This window comes from Alexandromys fortis, unplaced genomic scaffold (genome assembly GCF_014885135.2).
Source record: "Alexandromys fortis isolate MF-2015 unplaced genomic scaffold, M_Fortis_MF-2015_v1.1 scaffold_32, whole genome shotgun sequence".
NCBI lineage: Eukaryota > Metazoa > Chordata > Mammalia > Rodentia > Cricetidae > Alexandromys > Alexandromys fortis.
This window is the reverse complement of record NW_026067938.1, coordinates 8348514-8370414: the sequence shown is the minus strand read 5'-3', so window position 1 is coordinate 8370414 and position 21901 is coordinate 8348514. Positions and strand designations below refer to the sequence as shown.

Below are 21901 nucleotides of genomic sequence, written 5' to 3'. Positions count from 1 at the left end.
TCCCTAGAATCTGATGCTGAGAACAAGGAAAGCCAGCGACCCTGGGGCTAGCCAGAGCAGGAACTTATCTCCAGGTAAGAATCACAACTTGCAGGAGACTGATACTATAACCATGGCATTGGGTTACCTTGACCAAGGTTGCTTAGCTACGGCAAACCCCTGACACTCTACTTAAGCCTTACCCTTATGTCAACACCCTGTAGTCAGACTGGAGATGTAGCTCACTGGACCTCTTTGTTCTCAATATGGCCTCTTGAATAAATTCTCTTTTCATTTTTTTTTAATTAATTAATGTCCTTAACTGGCTTATGGAAGATGGATGTTGCACATTGCAGATGACGGCGCAAACTCTGTGCCCCATAACTCTGGTACCAGCATTAATGCCCCTAAATATAGTGATTTGCTTTTTTTTTTTAAATTGCTTTATTTTATTTTTGTAAGATTTATTTATCTACTATGTATACAGTATTCTGCTTGCACTTATGCCTGCAGGCCTGAAGAGGGCACCAGATTTCATAGATGGTTGTGAGCCACCATGTGGTTGCTGGGAATTGAACTCGACCTTTGGAAGAGCAGCCAGTGCTCTTAACCACTGAGCCATCTCTCCAGCCCCCTAGTGATTTGCTTTTGACAAAGTAATTTTGTTTTAAAAAATTCAGGTAGAGAGCCTCATGCTTTCATATACTCCATAAGCCTGTCTCCCTTACCTCTTTCTGTAGCAAGTGACTCAGTACTAAAACCTTCTGGAATATCTTGCATAGCTCCACTGACTGCGGTGTTGGGTACAGGTTGGGCTGTAGAAACAGCATCATTTTGTTCTGGTTTATTTCCAAACACATTGCACAATTAATATAAATCCAGAAACAAAAAAATTGGGGTTCATACTGAAGGTCGGAAAAGCAAAACAGCCAGCCAGTGGCTTTTACCTGCACCTCAGTCCAAAACGGCGACCCTGCCTCCAGGAAGCCTCAGAATGACACTATGTGAGCGCTGTCTTCTCCCTTCTTATATTTCTCTTTAGGGCCGAGATTACAGGTGTGCACCACTACTGCCCAGTTTAGAAACTGGCATAGATGGCAAACTAGTGTGGCTACTGGGATTAAAAGAGTGTATCACCACTGCCTGGTCTGTAAGGCCGATCAGTACGGCTGTGTTTGCTCCCTGATCTTCAGGCAACTTTATTTATTAAATTAAAAATGAAATATCATGACACAAACATCTTTCAAGCTTGACTTACATCTCAGCCATTACTCAACAAGTTTTTCAATCCCAACATTTGGCTAACCTTCAATTGAATCTTCCTGGAGACCAGATGAATTCATGAAGCTACCTGTTTGTTACATTAACACTTTCGTTTACAACTGATGTCTGTCTCCTCTAGACAGATCATTCATGGAAAATATCTTCTCTTAGAGAAAGCAAATTATACATAAACCGAAATCTTCAGTAGCAAGCATGGGAGATAGAAAAACCTTGTGAATTAAATGTTTCTCTGACTTTATAGAGAAATGTTGATAATTACCGGTATGATGCAATGGTCTTTCTGCAGGCTGACTCATTTCCTCATCCGTGTTTTTATCCACTCACCAGGCAGATAAAGACTGTGTTTTAGAAGGTAGTAAAGCATTCAGATATGTTGACAGAAAAATGAACAATGATGGCTATTTTATATCGTGATAAGGAGTATTGTGCTAGTGATGGCCTACGGAAGGCGCTAATTATCCTAGGTAGGAAAAACATCATCACAGATGTGACCTTTGAACTGAGAGCCTTGCAATGTGAGAGATTAGAGATGAGCAGAGGAGAGAACCCTGTTCAGGGAAGAAAACCTCAACAGTAACCGAGAAAAGAAAATGTGTTGAGTTTTTTTTTTTCAAGCTGTTATTACAAAATGTCAAAACCTGTGTGCTGTGGAATATTATTTTCACTATGTAAAGACGTGTGTTGCATTTGTTTCGCCTTGCCTGCCTAAGGTGCCTGATTGGTTTAATAAAGAGCTGGATAGCCAATAACGAGTCAGGAAAGGGATGGGTGAGACTGGTGGGCAGAGAGAATAAGTAGAAGGAGAAATCTAGACTCGAGAGAAGAAGAGGAGAATGAGGGAGAAAGAAAGACATGCCTGGGGCCCGCAGTGAGGCAGCCACCAGCCATCCAGACACTAGAGGAAGTAGGAAAGTGAGAAAGAGAGAGAGAGAGAGAGAGAGAGAGAGAGAGAGAGAGAGAGAGAGAGAGAGAGAGAGAGAGAGAGAGAGAGAGAGAGAGAGAGAGAGTGTGTGAGTGTGTTGGGGCTTCACCCCAGCCCCCTGGCATCCATCTTAAAGTGTTGGGCAAAATACTTCATTTCAAGCCCCCTCCCATGGGAGTGGCTGCAGTCCAAACTTCACCTCCAAGAAAGCCCACCAAATGGTGACCCCTCCCCAGAGAAGGTCAAGGCCACTCCCACAGGCTATTTAGTCCCCCCCCCATAATGAACACAAGGTCTTGTCTTTTCCTTCTCCAGTGGTCATTCCAGTTCTCCCTTCCCTCCTCTCGGTGTTTTCCTGGGGGAGCACTGGCATCCATTAAACCTGGGCATCTTTTAATTCGCGCTGATTTGGGCTGATTTGGATTATTGCATCTATGGAGGTTTGTCGGCCAAGGAAAAATACTTAATAGAAGAAACTTAAAAAACCCCAAGGCAAATGTAGATGAGGAGAAAAAGTATAATCTAAGTTTGAGAGCTAGTGGGGCAAGTGTAAGATAAGGACAATGATTCTTAACTAATAATGTCTCCATGTTGTGATTTGGGAGCTGGTTGGTGGCCTGGTGGCCCAAAAGAGAAAGTTTGTTATACCTGTGAGGTTCATAAAAAAGACACTTGAGGTGCCTGAGAATTCCCAGGTTGATATTCTAGAAGATTCTAGGGTAGGCCGACTTCCTCATGCACAACCTGTACTCTCTGTGTCCTTACACCAGGAAGGGCTTGCAGAGAAGGAAGCAGCTCCAAGTTGTCCTTTGTCATTCCCTGTTAAATTCTCTGTTTCCCACAACTGTCTGGAGGAGTAGTGAACTGTTGTGTGGAAATGTGGTTAGTGAGGAAAGGGGCCCAGGAGCCAGCTAGCTCAGGACCTGAAGACCCCCAAGGATATTGAATATGAATTTAAATAAGAATCAAAGAACCTAGAAGGATTTTTTGTCCTGAAGTATATAGTCTGACTTTGTGTTGCAAGCTTGGATTACTTTTTAAATTTTATATTACAAAGAAAAAAAACATGATGGTCTTGATGCATGTTCGGAGTCTCTCGGTCTAGCAAGAAAGAGATGACGGTGGCTTAATGGTAAATTGCACCAGGAAAGAGGTGATGTGGATTTGATGTTAATCTCTATCTTTGAAGAGAAATACATGCTATGTAGTATAGCTTTTCCTTAAGTCATAGCATGATTGTCCACTTGGCATCTTGAAGTAGATACAGCTTTAGCCCGGTAGTCATGGCAACCAAGTAAATAGAGTAACACAGTGATAGATATGCCTACGGGGATGGCAATAGAGTTGTTAATCCTCTGGACCAAGTGGGCTCACAGTGCCCTCATCTGGAATCCCAGGGCTTCCTGCCTTTTGTCTCCCTCCACGGCTGCAGGATGACTTCTCAAAAGTGGCGTATGCATTAAGTGGAAGGTTAACTGAATATGGGATTCCAAGATGTAGCTTCCATGAGGTCCTCAACCACAATGGAGTGGGGCTTTTTGATATTGCTGCTTTTGAGTTACTCCTGCAATAATCCCTCGCCTACATTCTGCAGGTAAAGCCAGAAGCAACTCATCATTTGCTTTGTTGGGAATTTGGTAAAGTCCTTATTTAATGTGCTTCCTTTCCATCTGGGATGAATACATCCTTCTTCACACCCCCTAGTACAATTCAATGCCACAAGTGGACAGATGCAAACACATTAAAGTTGGAAGCAAAGGCCTTGATGACCAATTCAATGGGGAAGAGGTTTAGGATTTCTCACTGTAACGAGTCAAAATGACATAACTTTAGAAGAATCAAATGTCAGACGGAGTGGATCACTCAAATGTCAAGTCGGTGTGGCGTGTCTATCACTACCTGGCGTTTCTTGACCTTTGAGAGACAGATCTGTGGACAGGGTTTGTTTCGCTGAATTTTCACCAGATTATTCTCACTAAAAGGACTGATGCCTTTTTCAAAGGAAATCATGCCCCTGCCAAAGATATAGATCTATGAATATGATAAGCCGGAAATATCAAAGCCAAGTGTTTGCAGCATCACGTTATCTTCCTACAAATAACATCATCTGTCCTTTCGCCTGTGCTCACTAACATGCAAAAGAGTTGCTGTGTAGAAAAGGGAGTGGGAGTGTCAGACAGGGGGTTAACGTCAATCTGAGCTGACTTTTGCGTGACCCTACAGTTCCTTGTGGGCTTTTATCCCTCTGGAACTATGAGCCCAGATAAACTCTTCTTTTTTCTGTAAGTTGCTTTTGGTGAAGTGTTCTTCCACAACAATGAAATATAGCCAACTAATAAATAAAACATAACAAATTATTTCATCTATATCATGGGATCAGTTAGCAAAATTAATAAGCAGCCAAAGTGTGGCGCTAAGATGGGAGGTAACCATTGGAAACGGGGGCATCCCTACTAGAACATAAACAATCTGTAAAGATCCAAGGCTAGAACAAGGACATGTGCTCAGCTATGTTCATAGTAGCATTGTTTGTCATAGCCTGAACCTGGAAACAACCTAAATGTCCCTCGACCGAAGAATGGATAAGGAGAATGTGGTACATTTACACAATGGAGTACTACACATTGGAAAAAAATAACGACATCTTGAATTTTGCAGGAAAATATATGGAACTAGAAAACATCATTTTGACTGAGGTAACCCAGACCCAGAAAGACAAATATCATATGTACTCACTCATAAGTGGTTTTTAGACATAAAGCAAAGAAAACCAGCCTACAATTCACAATCCCAGAGAACCTAGACAACAATAAGGACCTAAGAGATACATACATGGATCTAATGTACAAAAGAAGTAGAAAAAAGACAAGATCTCCTGAGTAAATTGGGAGCATGGGGACCAGGGTTGAAAGGGAAGGGAGTGGAACAGAGAAATGTACAGCTCAATAAAATCAATAATACACACACACACACACGTGTGTGTGTGTCTGTGTGTGTGTGTAAATCCAAGGCTAAAATCCCCAGGCTCCCACTGTGTCTGCAGATCTTTCCGTCAGAACAAGGTGTTTCCTCTCAGCACACCTCCTGTTCCATGCAACAGGACACCTGATTGGACAGCAGGCAAAAGAAAAGGTGACAGTCTTCAGGGATTGTCATTCTTTGCCAGGACAGAGTTCTGCTAACAGTGTACATTTTAACAAGAGAAAACCAAAGCAAGTCGGCTACCCCTGCAGCACACAGCATGCCAGGGAAAAGCCTGTCTTTTAGGAGAGCTCTCTCACGCCACCCAGGGGCACAGGATGATCAGAGAAATCCTATTTTAACCACAAGAAACAATGAGTCCCAGGGTGACGAGACAAAAAAGCAAGGGGCTTCAGACTAGAGAGTAAAGCCAGCTGGATCCCACAGACAACCGCTGGGCTCGCATCTGGACAGATGAGCAGCTGTCTCCAGCCAGGGAAGCTCTGCATCTCTCTGAAGGGGTGCGTTAGAAAGACATTCTGTCTGTGCAGATCACCACCTGCCTCCCTGCTTGTCTGGCAGGCCCTTCTGAGCCCGCTTGCCCCATGCAGGCCGCGCATGATGGCATCCTTTTCCTAAAAGGGCCCGCGAGCCAGACACAGATGCTTGCCCCATGCGTCCTTTCCTAAAAGGGCCCGCGAGCCAGACACAGATGTTCTCCGTGTATCTTGTCAGGGGTCTCCACACAGCTTGATCCCCCACACTCAGAAGAGGAGCTGAGGAGAGGCTGAGTTATGGCTTTGTTCTAGGGTGCCCCCACCGAGGCTGGCAACCTGAGGGCTCCCTGCAGAAGGCAGTGTAAATGGGACTGAGCGGGGGAGCCAGTTTCCAGCTGGTTTTCAACTTTCAACCAGCTGAAGCCCGGACGGAGGGCTTCTCTCCACAGTCACTGTGCCCTCTGGCGGGCACAAGCTCTGAAGAGTTCATCTGTGCTTTCTCAGGAATCCCTGTCCCCAGACATTCTTGTTACCAGGTTCCTAGTTTTCTTTTTTTTCCAGCACCCGAACCAGCTGATTCGTTTAGAAACACTGTCCACCCGTCTGTGTTCTCCCCTACTTCAGGCATTCTCTCGTTCATGTGAGATGAACAATTTCATTCTAGTTGGAGGTCGTCAGCTCTAGGTGGCCTTTTGTGGCATTGTCAAAAAAAAAAAACAAAAAAACAAAAAAAAAACCACCCAAATTTCTAATCTTATGGAAACTGGTTCCCATGGGTTCCATTGTTGGTGTGTGACTAAGTCAGGCTGGGCAAGGAGGAGCCAAGAAACCATGGCTGTAGGAAACCTCTACAGAGAGATCTGAGCCATGGGCTGTCAGAGTGCCTGCCTCTGAAACCACCTATGAATATGAATGTGTGTGTGTATGCATGTATTGCTGTGCGTGTATGTATGTGTGCATGTTGTCTGTGTGTGTGCATTGTTCTACGTGGCTATGTGAATTTGTGTATATGTATTGTGTGGTCTGTGTGTGCATGTGCATATGTGTTGGGTGGTGTGTGTGCATGTGTGTGTGCCTGTGCTTTGTGTGAATGTGTGCATGTGTGTATTTGTATGTGTTTCTGTATGCATGTTTTGGTGTGTGCTCATCAGATTTGTGTTATTATACAAAATACAGGAGCCAGACCCTTAGTAAGAAGAGAGCTTTATTAGTCCTCGGATTGAGATGGCCAGTGGCTAAGTGTCTGCACGTGCTAACTCGATGGGGATACTGGAGGGTGGCATCCCATGGCTGGAGTGCGTAGGCTAAGAGCAAACTCTTTAGCAGTGACGTGGAGAAACACTAGAGACTGGGATTCCACAGGCGCAGTGTTCCCACCCACTATGCCTGGCTTCCCAGAAGACACCAGAGCCACGTCATCCAGCCACGCTGGAAGCACCACACTGAATGCCCTTCTTCCTTTCAAAGTCCTTAGGCAGCCTGTTTCCAACAAGTATGACGTAATTTGAGCGGTTCTTTAAGTAATCAGGGGGTTGATTCTCCAGCTAGGATCTGGAAGATGCCAAGATGAAGAGAAACGTGCAGGCAGGGGGCAAGACTCGTACAGAGCCTCGGCAGAAACGAGACAGCAAGTGACGACATGGATGGGTTGATGGAACATCTCTGCTGTCCTAGGGGTGTCCATGGAGTGCACACTGACTCGTATAGGCACTGGGTCTGGCTACTTAGGGAAGTGGAAGCCAGAGCTGGAGACTCAGGAAAGCACTACGTAAAGGAGAAACTGCTCGCTGGGGACTAAATTTTTACAACAATTATATATTAAAAGGTGGGAATCTCGGAACTGAAGCAGTTTGATTTAATAGGCCCGGATATTACACTCACAGAGAATTTGTTTAAACCTGCAGGTTGCTTTCTGGCCTCCTGCTTGGCCTTTGAGGGAGACAAAGAAGTACAAAGGCGCCATCTAGTGGACAAATAACGAGCTGTTAAAATAGTTACAGACTGAACAGCTTCCAGAGGAACTGTCCCTAACCCTCCTCCCACCCCTCAAAGAGGCTCTCTAATTGAAAGACTGTTCCTCAGCTGGTGGCTTCATGGTGGGATGTTCTGGGAATTTTATGAGGTGGGAACCACCTTGAAGAAGTAGGTCACTTCTTCCTGTCCTGCCATCTGGTTCCGGTCCACCATGCCACAGTGTTGGGGCCAAGCAACAGTAGATTGGACTCAAAAGCCATGAGCCCAAATAAATCTGCCCCCCCCCCCACAACCTTGTTAATGTTGAGCATGTGCCTCAGGGACCAGAAAAGAAGCCATACATAGTTTCAAAGAGTAACATTTTACAGGTGGAGACATAACAATACCGCAGTGGAATTCACGTTCTGTGACAGACTGAAGAGGCTTGTCCGCGACAATCAGCGCTAGCTCCAGGAGAGGGGGTTAGGGGAGACAGGGGGCACCACACAGATGTCCCGTCTCTCGGTGTTGGAGCAGTGAATCTTTTCGTTGTACATTTTGTAGCCCAGAGTGTGTTTATGCACGAATCACGGGCAGGTACTAAATATTCAGAATTAAGATATTGCACGTAGCTAAATACTGAAAAACTAAAATGTACACCTTTCTTAACTACTTTTTGGAGAAGACAGAAATCCCTCCTCTCCTTCACAACTGCATCCTCACATTGTTCTATGCGAAATACAAAATAAACGGGGAATCAAAGATGCTAGCCTTTGCTTGCTGATTGCGAAGCCGGGACAATGCTCGAGCCCAGTTCTGTTTTATTCTAACAAGCATTTTGGATCCGTTACTTTGATCTTTGGGCCTTGTTGTCTTTGCTTTGCCCTGCTTGGAACCATTTCTTCTTCACCCCACACTTAGCTTGTGCTGACTCTCTCTCCTCCTTCATCTCCTAGGACCCTTTGCATCCTACTTATTTCTGTCTGGGAGTGTATTTTGTACTATTTTCTTTGACTCATACTAAATAGACTCTGAGCTTCATGAAATGAATAATTTATTGACAATGCCTAAATCCCCAAAGCTCCACGAGACACGGTCACATACTTGTGCTCAATAGATGGTTGTCACTTTGCGCAGCTTGTATAGCTATTGAAAATGATGTCATCTCAGTTCAAACACTACGTTATTGCCCCATGCCTAGACAAAATCAGGAATACAGGGAGCTGTTTGAGGATGCTGAAGGCTACCCCCAAACCATGTTGGCTCCTAAATTACCTTTTACTGTACTACACACGGTTTTGACATTCATTTCTGCTGAACACATTCATTACTCAGCTCTCTGGCAGATCTCAGGGAGGCTTTGGCTTTCCCATCTTATCTCCATCAATCTGTTCTTTACCAAAATATTGCCAGTGGGAGCATAGGTTGTGCAGAGCTGCTTTCCAAGACAAGCACATCCAGATGAATCGTCAAGGTGCCAGCTCTTGGGGAACTGCTCCTCCTAAGCACAGCCCTATGGAAATTATGGGGTCTGCTTTCACACCGTCCACCGTGCCTGTCCAGACTAATTTGAGAAAATACAGAGAGAACATTGAAAAGGCCATGGGGGAACTCCCTCTGTCAAAACGCTTGCTGGGCGTACTTGAGAACTGGACTTTGATGCCCAGCATCTGCGGGAAGCCAGGCCAGCTGGCTTGGCACATGGGTAAATCGGTACAGATATTTGCCACTGAGTCTGAACACCGAATGCCCATCTCTGGATCTCACAGGGTGGAAGGAGAGAATTGGTTCATGAAGACTGCCAAAGATTGTCTGTAAACCTCTACATACACTTTATGATGTGTGCGTGTGCATGTGTGTGTTTTATCTGTGTGTGCACTTGTGTGTACACAAAGAGGGAGAGGGAAAAATTGAAGCTGGGCATGATGGCACGTGTTCTCAACGCCAGCTTTGGGAGGTAGAGACAGAAAGGACTCTGGACTTACTGGCTAGCTTGCTTAGCCTAATTAGGAAGCTCCAAATTCCTGTAAGACTCTGCCTCGAAATAACAGTGTGAATGCCTCATGAGGAAGAACGCAAAGGCTGATCTTTGCCCCGCCTCCACCCTGCCCCACACCTGCACTTACACGGACACACATGGAGACATATACACACTTAAAAATCTAACAAAGATTCTGTTTTGTTTTTTTTTTTTGTTTGTTTGTTTTTTCTTAAAACCCATCATTGAACTCTGTCAGCCTCCCTCAGTAGCCAGACCCAGTGCCCATACGGGTGAGTGTGCACTCCATGGACACCCCTAGGACAGCCAGGGATGTCCCATCATCTGTCCACGTTGTCACTTGCTCTCCTGTTTCTGCTGAGGCTCTGTACCAGTCTTGCCCCCTGCCTTCACCTCTCTCTTCATTTCGGCATCTTCCATATCCGATATAGGCAGAGAAGAGCAGGTTCCTATAAGTGGTCCTTGTGTGCTCTTGTCTGCATTCCTTCTGATTTGGATTTTGCAGTCATCAACCTTTATATGGTTTCTTGGCATTTCCCTCTGATCTCTTGGTGCCTGCTAGGGTTCGCATGGGAACTGTCTCCATTCGGGGGTGCCATCTGGGAAGGAGTGGGAACTTTCCAGATTGGGATGTCACCGGAAGAAGTAGATGAGTGGTACTGTTTCCTTAAAGGACCCGTCTTGTCCCCAGTACTTTCCTGTTCCTGTTTCCCTTTGCTTTCTGGCTACCATGAAGCACGCAACTCCTCTTCCAGGCTCCTGTTACCATATGTTTGCCTCACCTCAGCTAAAGCAATGGAGGCCGTCAAGCAGATCACAGGCTCAAACCTCTGGAAAGGTGGCAAGAGAAGCTTTTCCTCCCCTGACCGGCTTCAGGTACTTGTCGCAGAGACTAAAAGGCCAACAGGACCTCTGCTCGATACTTTCTTAGGATATCTGCTGTATTTTTATTTTAAAAAAATATCTCCCAGCTGCATTTGTTTCATTGAGTAGAGGATGGATGTGGAAACAATCTATGATTTTTGCAGATCAGGAGTTCTGAAAATAAATTTTCTTTCTGTATTTTCTTACATCCATCAAGCCCCTTCGGGTTGTTACAGTGGAGGATACAGCCTCCCAGTGTCCTCGTCACTGGGATCAAGCCCTCTCTTGTGGACTAATCTTCCGGGGCCACCAAATGATACCTATTGAACTCTTTCACACCGTTTGAGTTTTCTCTAAAATCCAGTCCACATACTTGGCCACGTTGGTGTAGACACCTGGCCTTTCCCTCTGGCCACAGCCTTCACCCCAGCTCGTGATGCCCACCAAGTGCCAGACCCCGTTGTGCTTACAGGACAGTGGCCCTCCAGAATCTCCCTGTGGAAGGCAAGAAGAGGAAACATGCACGGACCACTGCAGACACTTCTGCATATTAAATAAGCATTGTTCACAGCAATCTCTCTCTCTCTCTCTCTCTCTCTCTCTCTCTCTCTCTCTCTCTCTTTCTCTCCTTCCTTCCTTCCTTCCTTCCTTCCTTCCTTCCTTCCTTCCTTCCTTCCTTCCTTCCTTCCTTCCCTCCTTCCTTCCTACCTAAAGTTCTGGCCCTGTCGCAAGGATCTAAACATGCAATTGCTTACCTGCCTCCAGCTTTTCAATTTTAGGTATAGCCTCCCTAAAACCCACCCTGTGTCCTGCTGGTGATGATGGCTAGTCTGATCTGTCAAGCTCACACATCTGAGAAGAAGGAATTCCAGCTGAAGAGCTGCCACCATCAGATTGGCCTGTGGGCATGTCTTGATTGCTGACGGATAAATAAATGTTTATAATAGAAAAGTCGCTCAACATGAGTTTAGAAGTAAACCAGTAATTGTCACTCCTCCACAGTCTCTGCTGCAGTTCCTAACTCAGGGTGCTTCCCTCTACAGTGGCCTGTAGCCCGTGAGCGAAATAAACCCTTCCCTTCCCTGAGTTGGGTTTGGCCAGTGTTTCCTCACAGCAGCAGAAAGCAATCTAGGACAGTGCTGGAGGTAGGACTGTTTTTTAAGATGCAGTGAGCACTCACCTCCATCTAATGGAGATAGATGATTGCTTGGAACCCTCTTACCTTGCACGCGTCCTTCCCCCCTTCTTTGTAGCCGGCACAGATCATCTTGTTGGTTATTTTATGATTCCTGTATCTTGTCTGACATTCTTCATTTGACACCAACGGTATCTTGACTTTCTGGAGAGTATTTTGTACTTCACCTGAAAAAGGTCATTTTAGTGGAATAATATTGTATGTGTATATGCAATTATATTTAAAAGTCAAAATTTTACATAAAAATTACTACGCTTAATTAATTTTTATAATTATGGAGTATAAAGAAGACATTAGGTCCAATATTGTATATATCATCTTATTAATTTTATTAAGTTTAAAATTAGTTATGACACTAAGTAGAATTTCTTTTCATGCAAAATAATTAGGACCAAGCTAGATTTTTTTTTTAACGGAGAGTGTTAGTTCTTATACTAAAAGTATTCAGTTAAAATAGTCTTGAGAGAGGGCAATCATATTTAATATTTTTAATCAGATACATTTGTCTTTTTATTACTCTTCTTATAATTGCTTAGGGTTCCTTTAATCACATTTTGGTCATGTGACTAGAGAGAAAGCAAGGGCTATGGTTTAGCTCTGTTCCTGGATTTTGGGATAGAGCAGAGATAGATGAATTCTTTGTTACCTCTTAATCTGGCGTGCCCCCATCCAGTCACCCAGCACTCTGTGTATAGTACATTCTCATCGCCTTTGGGAGGTAGGCATATTGGCCGCTGAGAATCTAATCATGGAAATCATACGTTAGCTGTCAGAAGCCGATACCATTTGGATCTGAAGTGTCTCCCCAAAAGTCCATATTCCAAAAACTTCACTCCAGTCTGGGACACTGCTTGGAGAGGGTGGAAGGTGGACCCTCTAGATGGACAATAGGTCACGGAGGGTGTGCCCCTCCTAGGACCCCAGCCTCTTCCTTTCTCTCTTTCTGCTTCCCAACATCCATGAAATGAAGAGTTTGCTCCTCTCGTGTTCCTCATCAAAGGCTCCAGCAGAGCCCCCAACACAGGTGGGAGCCACTGACGTCATGAGAGCCCAGATTACCTTTCTTGCCTACAAGGTAGTTCCCCCAGGTATTTGATCAGTGATGAAAAGCTGGCTAGCCCAGATGCAAAACCAGCCATTCTCCCCAGAAAAGATGGCTGCTTTATTTGACATTATGTGTGCTTTTTCTATTTATGATATTCATGCTATCTTTTTCTCGTATATTTTTATGTCTTGTGTTCAGTGTTGAATATAAAATATCCCAAGTTGGGGCTGGAGAGATGGCTCAGTGGTTAAGAACACTGATTGCTCTTCCAGAGGACCTGGGTTCAACTCTCAGCATCTACATGGCAGCTCATGACTGTCTGTAACTCCAGTTCTGGAGGATCTGATGTCCTTGCCCAGACATACATGCAGCAAAACACTAATGCACATTAAAAAATAAATAATAATAACAATATAATAAAAGCATCCCAAGTGAGAGGGGCAAGGAAATAATAAGACATGCATCTTTATATAAGCTTTCCTTTTAACCAGGTTTAACATTCTGTGGCATTTGCTTAATCCTGTTGTCAAGTCGTTTGTCCCTAAAGCAGAATGTCAATCTATACTATTCTTATTATTTCTGTATTTTATAAAATGATGTCGTTCTGTGTCCCTGAAGAAGCCCGGAGACAAATCTCTTCACCTGAACTCTCAGAGTGTGATCTAGTATTCTAAGACAAGACCATCAGTCTCAACAGAGTGAAGTCATCTTTCCAGTCCTTTCTTGGTCTTGCTGTAGCATGGGCCTGACTGATGGGACTGTGATAGCCCCAACTCTAGGTTGCCTTTGTAGGTCACTTTCCACCAAAAGTTCTATATACCTGTGTAATTGATGGGTGATTCCAGTTTCAGCAGGGCAATATCATACCCGCTTTCTGCTGCCTTATATTGATCATGAATGATGATTTCTTGAACCCTGAAGAAAGCCGTATCTTCATTTATTTCTGATTGGTGTACAATGTCACCATAGACACGCAGGTGCTTAGACGCCTCTGTCCTAAAGAACAAACAACAGAGTGAAAATCAAAAGATCTCTCGGCAGCCAATTCCCAAACACCAGTGCTTCATGGGTATCTGTGCTCTGCGATCGCTTCCACCTTGAGGTGGACAAAAGGTGAGTTTATTCTAAAGCAAACTTAGTCAAGTATTTCCCCTACAAAGAAAGCCCTGGATAGTGTTTACTTTATATTGAACACATTAAACATAGGGTCTTTCCATCCTCCAGCTCATCCACAAGCTCAGGAAGAGCGGGGTTTTAGTCTTAACTTTGTCACTGACAGAAAAATAAAAACAAAACAAAAAAAACATGGACTTTCTGTGTTTCCTCATATGAGCCAAGGGACTGTTGACCCCAAGTGCAGCATTAAGTTATGAGTACATGTGTGCACAATGCAAAAAAGATATGAACAAGACCATATAAATCTGCTAAAACAACTGGGAGAACACTGAAAGCAGCCGAGAGTTTTGCTCAACCAGACTTCCTTGGGATGCACACAATGTTCCCGGCGGGAACATTCACATTTGGACAGTACTGAAAATAAAGTAAGGGCTCCAGCTTGACGATGTGGACGGAACTCTGTGTGTTTTGAGGCAGAGAAAGAGAAGAGAAGGGAAACACGACTCAAAGAGCAGGAAACTGTGAGCTTCAGTCTGGTCCTAGGCAGCAGGACCAGGAAAGGATGCAGAGCCTTTGGGAATCATTCACATCAATGGTCTGTTCCGGCACCGGCTCCAAGGCTGCCAGATGCGGAGTGGTTGACTCTTCCATGCAGCCAGCCCTCCCCACAGAGAGAATAAGTTTGGCAAGCAGGATCATCTATATTTTCAAAGTATTTATTTACTACTATGATGGTCCCAGATTTCCCCTACATCCAACGATGGCGTCCCAAGGAGGACAGCGGCAGTACTAACCCAGAGAAGCAGTGAGCGGCTGTCAGTATCCACTGGTTTCCGATCATGGAGCCTCCACACAGGTGTCTCTGGGTGGGTGAGGTGATGTGCAGGGCCACCTGCCATGGCCACTCACCGTGAACAGATGCACTTCCTCCGACAATCCTGGACTTGATTTTGGTTGTGCACACTATAACAGAAAAAGCATGGTGAGTGGTCACCTATGGCGTCATTGTTGTGGGTCCTTCTATGACTTGAGAAATCTCTAGGGAACCTCCCATCCCATAAGCAGGAAAGCAGCCTTTAGGTTAGTGAGTGAGCAGTAAGTAGGACACAGTACCAGTAACTCAATGAAGCCCTTCAGTAAAATTTACATCTGAATGTCTGTTCCATTAGTTTAAACAGGATGATCAAAGTATACAGTGCGCAACATTGCATTTGGGATTAGGAAACACGTCTTTTAGTAGCGTTGCTAGGTGTCTTTAGAAAGTCAAATTACATTGGAGACCAGCCGCAGTGTAAAGATGACAAACACCTCAGTGAGACGTGCCCTCTACATGAGGGTATTGTGTAGAGAACATTGCACAGTGCTACCTGCTTCTCTAATTTACACCTCAGAAGGCAGACTGAAAGGGCATACAGTTTTATTTGTCTCCAGGTTTTCTCCCCTCGCTATCAATCTGCAGCTGATATAGTCTGTCACTTCCACAGGCCAGAGTCTATAAATTCAACAGAGTAGAACCTAATGAAGGCAGAAGGGGGTGAAAAACAGAACCTTCAATTTATCAAGGTGTCATATCTGGAACTTGGTTTTTAAAGCATGCCCACATCACTTAACAGTATTTTGTAATCGTCCTATCTACCTCTAAGAAGTAGAATTAAGACGATACTTGGTTTAAATGTTCCTTCTTATTTGGTAAATTTATCATGAGGAAAATAGAGGATATATGAACTACAACTTCATTCACTTCCTTAAGAGTCTTGGGTCACCTCTGAATTCTAGGAAGGCGTGTTTTCCAGTTAGGACGTTAGAACATCTGAGTGTGCTATAAATAGTTGAGCATTGAGTCACCTTCCAGCACAGCCAATGATGTGACACAAAAGTTTGTACTCCTAAAACTGTCACAAGGAGGGAGCAGCGTTGCGTTTTGTTCATGAAACCAGTTACATCACAATTTACATGGCATCATAACACTGGGCATTAAGCAATACATATGATCTTTATTTATGCTTCACTGAAGGATCAAGTGGAAAGAGAATGAATGATTTAATTAATGTACAATTAATGTACTGGTTGAGCGCTTAATTAATGAGAATTAAAACAAAGCAAAATTCTTTTGGTTTTGAAAATAAAAATTAGCCCTTTGGGTCTGTCTCTTCAGGAAATTCTTCTTGGAATGACTAAAAAGTATATTTATATCTATATAGATGTACCTAGATAGATATAGATATAACATATATATTCAATTCATCAGTTCATGTAAGATTTAATGAAGAATTTATTAATATGCTTAAAACATAGGAAGGTGGGCAAAAAGAAGCTAGAACAAAGGAAAATTTCTAAATTTGTTAACTTCCAAATTATCTCTCTTCTGTGACTCTTTTTGTTGTCCTTTTAAATACAGGATCTTCTTATCTAATCCAACCTGGCCTCAAACTCCTGATCCACCCCCCCCCCCACCCGCCTCCTGAATGCTGGGAATATAGGCCTGGGCCACTGTTTCCACCCCTCTGTGGTTGTGTGCTAGCTCTGTGTCGACTCATTCAGTTGAATATTTCCCTTCCGTTGTACTGTTTTTAAATTCTTACCGTTATCCATTTTGCACAGCCTCAAAGTGTATCCAGAGATGCCTCCCCTCCCATGAAGTATTCTAGTTGGAGATCCATTTGAAGACAGTTTTAGGGAGCACCTGCCCCTATGGTTGAAAACATAGAGTATAAGCATAATACGTTCTACAAAGCGGTGCCCCCAACACACCCACCTGACTCGTGCCTTACCTCCCTTCATTGCCAGATCCTCGAAAGGGGGAATAGGTAAAAAACTGGCAGCGGACAGCATTGGTGCACGATTTCTGGCAGGTTTCGTGGCCTTTCACTTCAACATTATCCAATTCTTCTCCCAAGAAATCAGTGTCGTTGTAGAAGGACGGATGGCAGAATACTGGACAACAAAGCACAAGGCAGGTTTGAAACACGTGGCCTTCGCGTTTATTCTTCTCCTCGGGACCTTTGAGAAGGACGCTCACTGTTTACCTGGGGTGCTGTGCTTGCAATGCTGGAGACTGAAGCCAGAAAGCGCATTGCTCTTTGTGATGCGCGAGCTTGGTAATCCACTTTCAGATGTTTTGAGGAGGCAAAGATGTCTACGGAATAAAAGGGGGACGTATAAAGAAATCCTGAGACATCGTGCAAAACATACTCAAGAGAAAGATCACTGTTACAGCGTGTGTGAAAAGTCAAGTCAGCTCATAGCATTTAATAGCAACCGCGTCCCTACCACCTCTCTTGAAACACTGAATTACATTCCGTAAACTGTATGTCACTGAGAACTTATCAAAGCATCTTGGAATTTGCCCTATTGTGAGTGTTCTTGGAGTCTTCCCCGCCTCCTGGTGTTGTCCCTTCCAACAGGTCCAGCCTATCTCAAAGGGCCTGCTGCTTGGAGATCTCCTATCTTGTTTGTGGAGCACATTTTTATTGCCCTGTTTAAAAGAGAACAAAAGTCACTCTTAATGGCGACTTCTTACCTTAGAGATTCTCTCGGCCACTCTTGGGAAAAGAATGTAAAAAACAAACAGGTGGGGTGATGCGTACAAATGCGTCGACAGACAAAGGCATCTGGGGCCTGCACTCTGTCAACATTGAGGTCCGCAAGTGCCGTGTTCGGGAAAATGTCCCTAATGCAAGCTGTGCGACAGAAGAAGAAGCTGTGTTAGGATGTCAGGGGGTGGGCAACGTCCTAGACACTCCAGACAGCGGTTGTTCATTTTACTAAAAAGAGAAAGTTCTAGTCCATCGCCTTAACCACTCGGCCACGACTACTGGCCCGGGTTAAAACCGGTCTCGCTGAACATAGTGGACAATGAGGACTACTGAGACCTCAAGAACAATGGCAATGGGTTTTTGATCCTACTGTACCTATTGGTTTCGTGGGAGCCTAGGCAGTTTCGTGGATGCTCACCTTACTAGACCTGGATGGAGGTGGGTGGTCCTTGGACTTCCCACAGGGCAGGGAACCCTGATTGCTCTTTGGGCTGATGAGGGAGGGGGACTTGATTGGGGGAGGAGGAGGGAAAGGGGAGGCGGCAGTGAGGAAGAGACAGAAATCTTTAATAAATAAATTAATTAAAAAAAGAGAAAGTTCTTCCAAAGATCTTTACCTTTTCATTTATTAAAAATAAGCAGATTATTAGTGGAAATTGAAGAGGAAATCCTTCCCAGGACATAATGAACCACATCACATGAAGACAGTGAAAGGTGATTGGGTCGGCTTCAGCAGGGAGCATCAACTGTTTTCAAAGTTTGACCTATTGCACACACCCTCAACATTCTGCAGGCTTAATGTGCAAACACCTCATAGAGAAAACAATAGTTACCCGCGTTAGACAGTCCACAGGACTTCAGTGAAAATCCCGATACCACGTGATTGAGCTTTGTTATTCTGGTTGGTGTCCCCGTTTGGGTGTACTTCAAAAGACAAGTTTTGCTACATAGAACAAAAAGGAAAAATATTATTCTTTCTGAGTCTATAAAAGCACAAGAGGATAAGAAATTATCATCTGCAGGGAGGAAATAGCTGTAATAACAAAGGAATTGCTCCGAGGAGTGTTCACCTGCAGGGCTAGTTGAGTTCTGGCAGTTCCTCTCACCACAGGGTGGCCCTGTGGACTCAGGGACAATGTCATCTCTTCCATGACACCCTGAGAGACCTGATGTGGTGTGAGGGGTGGGGTGTGAAAATGGGTCATTTCTCTAGACCTTTGCAACCTAGCCCTCTAAGTGAGCTTCTTTGGAAGCCCTAGGAACATTTTCCTCACCTGCAGTTCACGTTCTATTAAGTCTAAGACATAAAAACTGTCCTCTGAGGGGAAGTACAGAGAACCACAGAAGGCTGTTTTCCATGTTTTATTACTGATTTTTGAATATATCTTTAATGCTTTGCTTCCTTTCATTTCTTTTTCAAAATTGTAGAAAGGAGATTATAAATAGAAAGTGTTAAAACCCCAACTATAAAATAATAACGTTAATTGTGCAAATCTGGATTGTGACAAAGAGTCCTAAATCGAAAAATGAATCTTGGGAATTGGAGGATGGCTCTTCTGAACTCTAGTTACCCATACACACGTGCATCTATATACACAGCACCTACACACACACATACATGCAATGTTAAAAGAACAAATCATATAATTTTAATAAAATTTAAAAGCTAAACATGCAGAGTTAGGTCACGTTTATATTATTGGGCAATAGATTTCTTCCTGCAAGATTTCAAGACCCCACAAGAAACAGTATAAAACTTTGTCCATGGGCTTCAATTGCTTCATCGTAGGGAAGGAACAGAGCTGTATAGCCAGCTAGATGGATAAATAGATTTTATTTCCAATTCTTTAGTTCAGGGCTGCTATGTTTGTTAGACTGGGAAGAGCGCTGCCAATCAATCGACTCACAGCTCTCTCTGAACTACAAATGTAAAAATGTGTTTTTGAAATTAGTTCGAATATAGGGTAAGCATATGTATGCTTTACAGAAGTGCTGTTGAAACACAGAGTCTGTGAGTCTGCACTACATGTATTGTGTATGGTGTGTCTGTGTGGTATGTGGGTATGCAAGCGTGAATGGGAAGTCTAGAGAAGGACTTTAATGAGAGACAGAATTCATTAAACCCAGCACTGGCCAGAGAGCCCCAATAATCCTCTTATCTCTGCCCCCTCACTCTATACCCAGACCCCAAGCACTGGGGTTAAATGCAAGCACAATTGCATCTGGCTTTTATCTGGACACTGGGATCCAGACCCGGTCCTCATCCTTGCACAGATAGAGCGTTTACACATAGAATCATCTTCCAGCCCTGAAACACAAAATCTTGATTATGAATTAATGCTTATTAGACATTTAATGAGCTTTTCATGACAAAGCAGTGATTGCTATTATGCAAATGTCTCGGGGGGGGGAGCTATGAAAATGTAGGCTTCAATCTGATGAAAATAACTAAGGAGCCTGTGGTTTTCTTGCTCCTGGCACTCCTCTGCCCCGGAGCTCAGACACCTATCCACTCACCGATGCTCCACACTGGGAAAACGCCCTGTTGCGTATGTGAAAAAGTGGCAATGGGCATCGTTGGTGCACCTCTCTTGGCACTCCTGAGCGTTCTTCACGACCGAGGTGTTGTAGTTCATGCCCTTCATGTCTAGGTCCTCATACACATCTTTGCTGCAAGCTGGAAATGAAGGCAGGAACGTGAGCGGCGACGGAACCCGGGGGCAGCGACAGCAGTGCTGCCCCCCCCCCTCCGCAATGGCCCCCTAGACTCAGACCTTTCCTTTCTCGCCCACTTTTCCCAGCGAAATCCCTTGTTTTGCTTCACTCTGTGTAATTCCTACTTCCACTTGGAGCTGTTTTGAGGAAGCTTCTTATACAGGAACAACTTTAAGCTTGGAAATCTGCATTTTGTCTCTCTGACCTAGTGCCTAAACTGTACCAACTAATCGATTCACTCGTTAATTTATACGAAGATATGCATTTCATTATTAAGATATGTGCCCAATTCAGTCTTTGGGATTTCTTTTCCTTTTGATTTGAATTAGTATCTATAATCAGGGCTTTTTGTGTACAATTTCATGCAGGGAGGAAGAAGTAAATAAGAACTAAGAACTGAGGTGCCGACCCTACTTTATGAATTCAGAGGTGCTCATGACTGAGAGTGTGCGTTTGTCGGGGGATACAGATACCCACATGCTCTACTCTGTGTAAGAAGGTCGTTCCTTAGTGAGGAAGCTTAATTCTGGATGGTAGTGTTTTATTCTACGCCACAAAGCTATATCGGAAGCAATTCCGTGTATCAACTAATAATGGCTAGTATTTATGACATTTGCTAAGAAATCGTACCACTTAATTGCTGAGGGCACTGCTTGAACGAGTATCCAGAAACTGCTCCTGTCATGTTTACCGTTGGCAGTGTTTCTGTGACGCTGTCCTTTAGGATGCAAGCAAACCTGTTCTTTGGGAAAAGAGAACATTCCTCAGTGGGAATTCATGTTTTGGAAGAGTGGATCCTGAGGTCAAAGAAAAGGAAACAAACCACTGGGTCTCGGGCCAAAGCAAATGTTTACTTAACAAGATTCTGACTTTGTTTTAATTTCAACATCCCTACACTTAAAAGAACGCATAAGATCCTCCTCTCCAACAGGACACGGACAGGAGCAGTGGACTCTGAACTATTGCTAAACTGTCATTAAAAATCTACCAGTGTTATCTGGTCAGTGAGCTAGAATGCTTTTCTGTTTTACAGGGCTACATGTTATAAAGACTCTTCTCTCTCTCTTTCTCTCTCTTCCTCTCTCTGACTATGCATGCGTGCGTGTGCGTGTGACATGCATAAGGAAGCCAGCAGAGGGCAGTGGAACACTTGGAGCTGGCGTTACAAATGATTGCAAACCTCTGCAAGTGGATGCTGGGGACAAACCTTGGGTCCTCTAGAACAGCAGCCAGTGATCTTAACCACTGAGCTGCCTCTCTAGCCCCTGCATGATTACATTTTTTTATGGTGTTAGAAATACAGAATGTTCTTCTATCTGCAACTGGTCCATCAGAACCAAAAGTTTTATGCCTGGCCTTGTTCATACTAAGAGGCTTGCGAATCTCTGTTCTAGCTTTCAAAAAAAAAAAAAAAAATTCATGTTTATGGTATGATGTAGTAATCTGTGAATCCAGCAAGAACAAACAAAGATAGTGTCAACTTAGTTGTTTTCATAAAAGGTTACATATTAAATTTCAAGTTTAGCATGAAGACAGAAATGGATGGAATGCCCAAGATTTTAAAAATATGGATAGGGAGTCAAAACAGTCATAGGAAACCTATGAAATATTATTAGAATTTAATTAGCTGCTATAGATAATATTTGAAATGTGTAATGGTGTAAGATAACATTGTTAAGTTTTTTTTTTTTTCGGTTTTTCGAGACAGGGTTTCTCTGTGGTTTTGGAGCCTGTCCTGGAACTAGCTCTTGTAGACCAGGCTGGTCTCGAACTCACAGAGATCCGCCTGCCTCTGCCTCCCAAGTGCTGGGATTAAAGGCGTGTGCCACCACCGC

At 43.9% G+C, this 21901-nt stretch overlaps 1 protein-coding gene across 3 annotated transcripts in view; it reads right to left on the bottom strand.

Moving 5' to 3' along the window:
• Positions 1–7438: 7438 nt before the first annotated feature.
• Positions 7439–21901, bottom strand: part of F11 (coagulation factor XI) — a 21581-nt gene continuing 7118 nt past the window's right edge. Inside the window, exons 4-15 of one of the 3 annotated variants that reach the window (XM_050147260.1) lie at positions 20697–20803; positions 19869–20028; positions 18185–18294; positions 17336–17495; positions 16842–16951; positions 16587–16749; positions 16398–16504; positions 14610–14778; positions 13520–13695; positions 12301–12396; positions 11682–11821; positions 7439–10954 (exon numbers count right to left, since the gene is read on the bottom strand). In XM_050147260.1, coding sequence (XP_050003217.1) covers positions 10793–10954; positions 11682–11821; positions 12301–12396; positions 13520–13695; positions 14610–14778; positions 16398–16504; positions 16587–16749; positions 16842–16951; positions 17336–17495; positions 18185–18294; positions 19869–20028; positions 20697–20803 — 1660 coding nt within the window. In that variant the 3' untranslated portion in view covers positions 7439–10792. Of the gene's footprint in view, positions 10955–11681; positions 11822–12300; positions 12397–13519; positions 13696–14609; positions 14779–16397; positions 16505–16586; positions 16750–16841; positions 16952–17335; positions 17496–18184; positions 18295–19868; positions 20029–20696; positions 20809–21901 lie in introns of all 3 variants that reach the window. The other 2 variants (XM_050147262.1, XM_050147261.1) reach the window with 2 other exon arrangements.